General features: G+C 36.5%; 1 protein-coding gene across 1 annotated transcript; it reads left to right on the plus strand.

The window, feature by feature from the left end:
• Window positions 1–655: 655 nt before the first annotated feature.
• Window positions 656–1,905, plus strand: LOC113347966 (putative F-box/LRR-repeat protein 23). Its single transcript, XM_026591938.1, has 2 exons — window positions 656–831; window positions 1,338–1,905. Exons 1-2 carry the CDS (start codon window positions 656–658, stop codon window positions 1,903–1,905), a joined length of 744 nt encoding a protein of 247 aa, XP_026447723.1.
• The last annotated feature ends 6,291 nt before the right edge of the window (window positions 1,906–8,196 follow it).

The following is an 8,196-nucleotide window of genomic DNA, read 5'->3' on the forward strand; positions in this document are numbered from 1 at the left end:
GCAATACCTTTACAAACGACTCCTAATATCGTCCAAGAGACTGTTCGAATAATTTGGCATGGCTTTTGATTATATCGCCGAAGAGATTTCTGGCAAGAGCTTTGCGCAACTGAATACTCAACCTTTAGCCAAATATCAGCGGAAGCATGCATATCCCTACCTCTACCCGCAACAAGCAGCACCTGTTTTTGATGAACCATCAGTGTATAATTTTGTTTTTCAATGTGAACCGTTATATTAACAGGAGTCTTGAGTAGGTGTTCTATATAACGGAAGTACACCCCATCAAAACAAGAGACATTTATATAATTACCACTTAATATATTAATGGTATCAATATCAAAGTGTACCGTATTCTTTTTTGATAATAAAATAAATACAGAAGTCGAATAATTTCCTAAGCTGCATGATTGTTTTTTTTTTTTTGGGTGTATCAGTGTATGCCTGCTGTGCATGCCCTATGACAGTGCGGCAGTGCCACAGTTAGATGGAACTCGGTGGTTTTATGGCTCTCGAACCCAAATATAGCATTATATTGTCACGAGGATTGCGTTAGAGCTAAGCATCAGTTTCAGGGTTGCGTTAGCGCTAAGCATCAGTTTACGGTTGAATTGGAACCTCAATATGTCAGGATCACTTGTACCGTACCGAGAAGATGGCGGAAGAAGTGGATGGGAGCTGTGGCCAGAATAGGTGGGACGGTTGGTTTGAGACTAAGTATTATATGGAAAAGATGGTGAAAGAAGCAGTGGATAGGAGCTGCGGCCAGTTGGCCAAGTTTTCTATGGAACGTTTTGGCCGTGATGAGCTTTTAGCGTATCTTGCTGATAAGTAAGTGAAACATATACTAACTCTCAATTATTATTTTACTTTTTTCGGTTTTCAATTGATTTTCTTTCGTTTTAAGTCAAACTTAGAGGTTTTTCTGTCGTATGTTCCTGGCCTCTTCAAGAGCAAGGCAGCTCTATATATTTGAATCTCAAATGTTTTATAATCCAAATAATTTTTTAGGACAATATAAAGTGAATATTAGGTATTCTGATTTATATTACCAGCACCAGGCCAGCTGCATGCTTTATATTTTTGTATCTAGGATTTATGCATTCTTTCTTAATTATTTTATTTATTTTTATTTTTTTTGTTATCATCTACCACCGGTTGATTTATGCATATGCTTGTCTAGATTTACCCATTAACGAGTATAACAGTTATTCCTTTTAAGAAGATATCATGATTTGCATGTTTGTCTAGGTAAACGCAGATGAACTGAGATATTTCACTTTGTGATCTTAAAACAATATGTTTGTAATTCTTATGTACTACTTATATGTTTTCAGGTCTGGTTCATTAAGATGTCTTCGTCTTGTATCCTGCAATCAAGTTACAAATGATGCATTGATTAACATGGCTGAAAAAGCTGTTCTGCTGGTGGAACTTGAAATATGTCACCGTTCTTTCTCAGCGGATATGATTAAAAATGTTGGGAAATCATGCCCTCGACTAAAATCATTCCGGCTTAACCGTCGAGGCTACAAGTGGCCACACAAAGAGAGTGATGATGAGGCACTAGCCATTGCACAGAACATGCCTCAACTGCGTCGTCTTCATCTTTTTGGGAATAAATTGACAAATGTGGGGTTGAGGGCCATTCTTGATGGCTGCCTACACCTTGAATCTCTCGATCTCCGTCAATTCTTCAACGTTAATCTAGAAGGGGATCTAATGAAGAGTTGTCGAGATAGGCTTATAAAAATAAGGCTCCCTAATGACTCCACTGATGACTATGAATTTGATGATGCAATCGTAGAAGGATTTTATGATTTATCTGAGAGCGAACACAACGAATACATCTATAATAATGGATGTAGCTGCCTCCTAGAGGACCAAGACGACGAGTTCGACTAATAATTAATCTCGCGAAATATTAAACACCGACTTTTGATTAATGATCGAGTAAATGGTTGTCCTTTGATGAAAAGATTGTGATTTCTTTGACTACCGTATCTTACTCATCTTTTACTAGAATTCTCTTTTTCTTCATTTCTTTTATACCCAATGGAGAGACTGATGGATGCCTTGGCTATAAATATGTTGAATGTGCGCTGGCGCCTTTGCCAAGTCCAAGTTGCAAAGGATCAACTTAGCTGAAATCTCTCTCAAATTTTCATCACCACCAGAAATTTGATTCTGATGACAACCCAGGAGAACGAAGTGGACGAGAACAACGGCGGTGTTTCGGGAAACAGATTGAACAGGAATTCTTCCTCTCTATCACATGATAATTTTATATGAGATACTTACTAGAACACGAATTGATATTTTAGGGAAATTTAGATGTGTATGCAAATCATGGTCTCATTTAATCATTAAAGATCCCGTGTTTATGGATTTACATTCGCGTCGAAACTATAATCCTCGATTCATCATGCTTTCTTCACATTATAAAGAATATTTTAATGATGATATGAATGACGACCATGCTGAAGAAGAAGATGAAGAAGAAAAGGAGATTGGCATTGTTTTCTTTGATCTGGATAAGAAAGAAAAAAGAGTTTCCCGTTTTAGACAAGAAAGTGGATTAATTGATGAACAGCTTGACATTGAACATTCTTTATATGGTTGAGTATTAATATCATGCTTCGAATTTGAACAAAATACACCGAGTTATAGTATACATGTTTATAATCCAATCACAGGTTGTTCATTTAAGCTTCCAACCATTGACGAATTTGTTTCCGAATTATTGGTTTGTCTCCTTAATCTAGCTTATGATGCATAAAGTTGTTTGTCGTGGTTATGATAAAGACAAAAAGGAATACTATTTTAAGATTATTACCGTCGGTACTAATGATTCATGGAGGGATGTTGTTTTCCCGAAAGACTGTCATTTGCCATGTGATAATAGCTGACGGACTGTTTTCGCAAATGGTTGTCTGCATTGGCTGAATAATGTTCAGGGCATTTTAATTTGACTATAACAGACGGCATTTTAAAATTACTTTTAGGCATTAAACACGATGATTTGATGATGATTAAATAAATTAGGGTTATGAAACAAATTGAAGAAAAATAAAGAGACACAAGAATTTAACGTGGTTCGACAAGTTGTGCATAGAGGAGAAATTGTATTGATATGTGGTTTACAATTGTATGGTTAGCAAACCTAGAATTTCATCCCATTTGAGTTGGATTTTGACCTCTATTTATAGGTAAAAACCAAATCTAGTTGTAGTTAACCTTTGATTCGTAGTTATCCAAAATAACTACCTAAATTTGTACTTATCTTGAAGATCCATGTCTATCTTCCACAAATTTATGTTTATCTTGAAAGATCCTTGTATATCTTCACATGATATAAATATATCTTGAAAGATCCTTGTATATATGCACAATATTTGTATCTATTTTGGAAGATTCTTTTTTAATCTCCCAAGATTGTGTCTATCTCAAAATGACTTCTAAAATAAGTCTTTTGGGCTTCCATAATAAGCTAGACTGGGCCTCTATATTAAGCCATGTGGGTTTCCACAATAAATCCACGGGTTTCCACAATAAACTAATTGGACTTCCACAATAAGCCATGTGGTTTCCTCAATAAACCCACGGGTTTCCACAATAAACCCATTTTGGCTTCCACAATAAGCCATGTGGGTTTCCACAATAAACCCATTTTGGCTTCCACAATAAGCCATGTGGGTTTCCACAATAAACCCATTTTGGTTTCCACAATAAGCCATGTGGGTTTTCACAATAAACCCGTTTTGGCTTCCACAATAAGCCATGTGGGTTTCCATAATAAACCCACGGGTTTCCACAATAAACCTATTTTGGCTTCCACAATAAGCCAGAGTTGGTTTCCTCAATAAACCACCAGACTTCCTTAATAAGTCCGGTTGGGCTTCCTCAATAAGCCATGTGGGTTTCCTCCATAAACCCACATTTTACCGATATCAAATAGCTTGTGCGGTTCGCACGTACACTATTTTTGATAGGGTACAAACATCGCCCCCTCTTAATTCTTAACTTGTTAAAGAATTAAGAAGAGAATAATCCCGACTGTCCATCGCAGCGTGCCTACGATGACCCCGTTACTTTTACGATCATCTTGCCGCGAATTTAGCGTTGCTAACTTTCGGAGTGCTTCCGGGTTTATGTTAACATTTCTAAGTATAACAATTATACTTACAATTTATATGCACCCTCATACCGCAGGTACCTAGCACACTGGAAACACGTTCAAAGTACCAATAATGTACTAAAAATTTCTTATATAAATTTACGCACGTACCGGCATGTGAGGCTTGACGTGTAGATGCGCTCTCTGCTAGCACTTCCTTGTTTTGACTTGGAGTTACCGACCAACAACTTTGTTGTTTCTCTTTCACAGAATAACATTTTATTTATCTGTTTTCCACTTGTTCGAATGCAGGCACCACCAGTATCTAACCAGGCACGTTAATTTCCCAGCTACTTCGATCTTGCTTTGGCACATTTTTCTCCATCTCTTTGGTAAGATATTTCCAGAACACACTCGAATGCAGGTTGCTACCGTAACTTGTTAGGCACAGTGATTACCTACATGCTCTCGTACTGGCGTAGAAGTTTGCTGACTCAAACCTCTTGTGCCTGCGAATAACGAATGTACGACAATCTCCGGTGTACAGGTTGACCGGCCATAGCTTTTTGTCATATATTTCCTTTTGCTTCATCTTTTATTCAAACATTTTACTCTGATTCTTGAAGTACTTATGTCAAAACACTTCGTCTTTGTTTTTCTCTTTTCTGAAAAAACATCGCAACTATTTCCTTGAAAAGTAAAACACTTTATTTTTGCTTTTCTCTTTAATAGAAAAACAATGCAAGTATTTCTTTAATAAATACATGCGAAAGTGCCCTAAATTATGACTGTAAACTCGAATTATAATGTAACAATCGGTGAAGACTTACCTCCTCAGGCGTTCGTTTCTTCAACCTTAGACGCCCCCATTACTTTCCATGATACTGAACAATATGTCTTCTATTGTTCGACTTCTTTAAAAAAGTTGCTTTTGCATGCTCGGGGTCACTTTAGCCGCCCCCAATATCTGTAGAGATATTCCCAAGTAGATATGACGCTCCCATGTGAAGAAGCAACTAGATCTATTATATTCGTTCCTCACTTGCTAGATGGCTCTGGGATTATGATCATGTATCTTTTCCGTTGCCATCTTATTTCTGGTTCCATCGTGATTTTTCCTTTTGGAATCTCCCTCAAGCGTGAGTAGAGACATTACAAATAGGCATGTCAATGGAAGAATATCCGTCGGATATTTAGAAATCTGATACCCGACAGGTTAAGCACTACCGGATATTTGATATATGATAATATCCTATATGATATCAAAATCAGATATCGATTCCGATAGGTTAGCTATCGGATATTTATCCAATCCTGGAAAAAAAAAACTATAGTCTGTAAAACATATGCAGAAGTGAAATTTAAGTTCTATTTCTCGTACATACCATCCAAATTGTCTTCAAAGACAGTCTTAAAACATTACTATTAAGTAGTTATGTCTCTAAGTAAGTCTCGTACATACACAAACATGAAAAGAAACACAAGCAAATGCTATAAAAAGTAAGAAACTTCGAAAAACGAAGTATGATAAGTATCTTTCACTATCCTCTCCATCCTCTGACTCTCTTGACTTCATTCGTCTTCGATTTCCAAATTTTACATATCTGCATTTTAACAAGTCAACATTCAGATAAGATACACAACTACATAAGTAGTAATAATAGGAACGAAGAAGAATAACAGATGAAACTATGCACTGAGTTTAAGCAAAAAAAAAAGAAAAAAAAAGTTACCTTCACAAATGAGATATGGAAACCAATCGCTTAAGCACAACAATTCTTCAACAATCTCTGGATCTAATGAATATCTCTGTGTTGTAAGCACTCTACCACCTGCACTAAACATTGATTCGGATGCCACACTGGTGACTGGTATGGCCAAGACATCTCTTGCCATCTTTGCAAGAGTTGGGTACTTAGGTGCATTTAGCTTCCACCAACTCAAGATTTCAAACAAATACTCATCTTTTGGTGAGCCTTTTCTAAGCATTGGTTCTTCTAAATACTTGTCCAACTCAGATTTCTGCACCTCAAATTCAATGTTCTCCATCATAAACTCAGCATATTCAGGATCACGTACTTCATCTGGATTGTCTGAATCCATCATACTTGAGTTAGAGACAGAGCTGCGGGCACCAAAATAGTGTTCATCTGTATTTGAGTTTTGTGAATCATACGCATTGAAAAGAGATGTGAATTTTGTTATACTGCACTGCATAACCAGTTCCATACAACTTCTTATAACGAAACTCTACCCATCTTACCTTGTATCTAGGATCTAACACAACTCCGATGCCCATAACCAAATTACTTTCAAGCCAATGTACATCGAATTTTTCCCTCATCTTCAACCCCATTTCTCTGATATACTCATAATCACTATCTTCCAATTGTTTGATGCACTTGTTAACTTCATAGACCCCATTGTAGTACAGATTTGCAGTTGGATACTTCATCCGTGCAAACATGGCTGAAACATCATTAAACACCTACAAATAACTACCCCTTGTTTCCACTCATCTTCACTTGGTATACATTCGAATTCAGGATCAATGACAACTAATCTTTCAAAACGTTTTTCAACTCTATTGCATTCTTAAGCATAACAAAAACTGAGTTCCATCGAGTGTCCACGTCTAGACTAACTTCCTTTCCAGACAACCTAACCTGTGACACTTCCAATTCAAACCTCTCTTTCCTAGCTTGTGAAGCTTTAACATACTTAACACAATCTCTAATTGATTGCACAAACTTAGCAGCAACTTTCATACCATCTAGGACAGCTAAATGAAGAATGTGGTTGGCACACCTCATGTGAAACAATCCCCATCAAGAATTAGACAATCCTTACCCTTTAGACACCAAATAAAATTTCTCATCATAACACCATTGACAACAACATTATCTGCAGTTAAAGTAAGGAATTTCCTATCTATGTTCCATTCAAGAGTGCAAGTTTTGATACATTCTGTGAGAACATCTCTTGTGTATGGTGATGGCACTAAAATATAATATAATGTTTTCTTAACCAAATTCCATTCATCATCTATGTAGTTGCATGTTACACAACAATAACCATCTTTAGTATGCTTAGCAGTCCATATATAAGTTGTAAGACTACATCTAGAGGTCAAATTATCCAATACCACTTGCAATTCTTGTTTCTGTTCATGAAAAATCTTCATCAAAACACTTCTGGTTGTGTTTCTACTCATGATCTTAGCAGCAGGGTTCAAAGAATTGCAATACATTCTAAAGTAAAAATGTTGATCCATGTTTAAAGGGTAATCATGCTTCCAATCATTTTAATCATGTATTCCCTAGAAACTGCAGGATCATACTGCCAATTAACTAATTTTAAAGCTTTGTTACCTATTGTTTTCAGTGAAGTAGAAATCTTTTGTTGTCCATCCTTGTTATGTGGTCTCTTATGGCAAATCTTTAGATGATTCTGCAATCTTGCAGTACCACTGACACTATCAGCATCAACTACCTTCTTGCAATGATTGCATGTACCTAGTACAACAACTTCCCTCACATGTGTTTTCTTGTTGTATATTACTTTACAATCCCATTCAAATTCATCCCACACTGGTGACCTTGTTGATCTAAGCTTTTTCTTCAGAGCAGTTATCAGTGGATCCTCACCAGCTTCTCCATCTTCATCATCTGTTTGAGAGCCTGCCATGTTATCATCAGCTGGGTTCTTTTCTGGTTCTGGTAATCTCCTAGTGTCACTAGTACCCTGTATTGAGCCAATTTCTGAAGATTGAACACTTAGTGATTGTGAACCATCCCTAGAAATGACAACATTTGATTGAGATTTAGGCAAAGGGGTTGACTTTGAGGTTGCAATTGTCTTCCCCTTGGCTGGTTTTTTAAACATTTTTGCAAGCGTCTATATTAAATTTAAACACAGAGTAAGTATATGAACTGATTCAATATCAAATTCACAATAGAGTAACATTCCAACTAAGATCATCATATTCACAATACAGTAACATGCCAAATAAAATTCATTGATATACACACTATCAAGACTACAAAATGACATTTACCACGCCTAAATCTTTTACCCAT

Source organism: Papaver somniferum, chromosome 1 (assembly GCF_003573695.1).
Source record: "Papaver somniferum cultivar HN1 chromosome 1, ASM357369v1, whole genome shotgun sequence".
Lineage (NCBI taxonomy): Eukaryota > Viridiplantae > Streptophyta > Magnoliopsida > Ranunculales > Papaveraceae > Papaver > Papaver somniferum.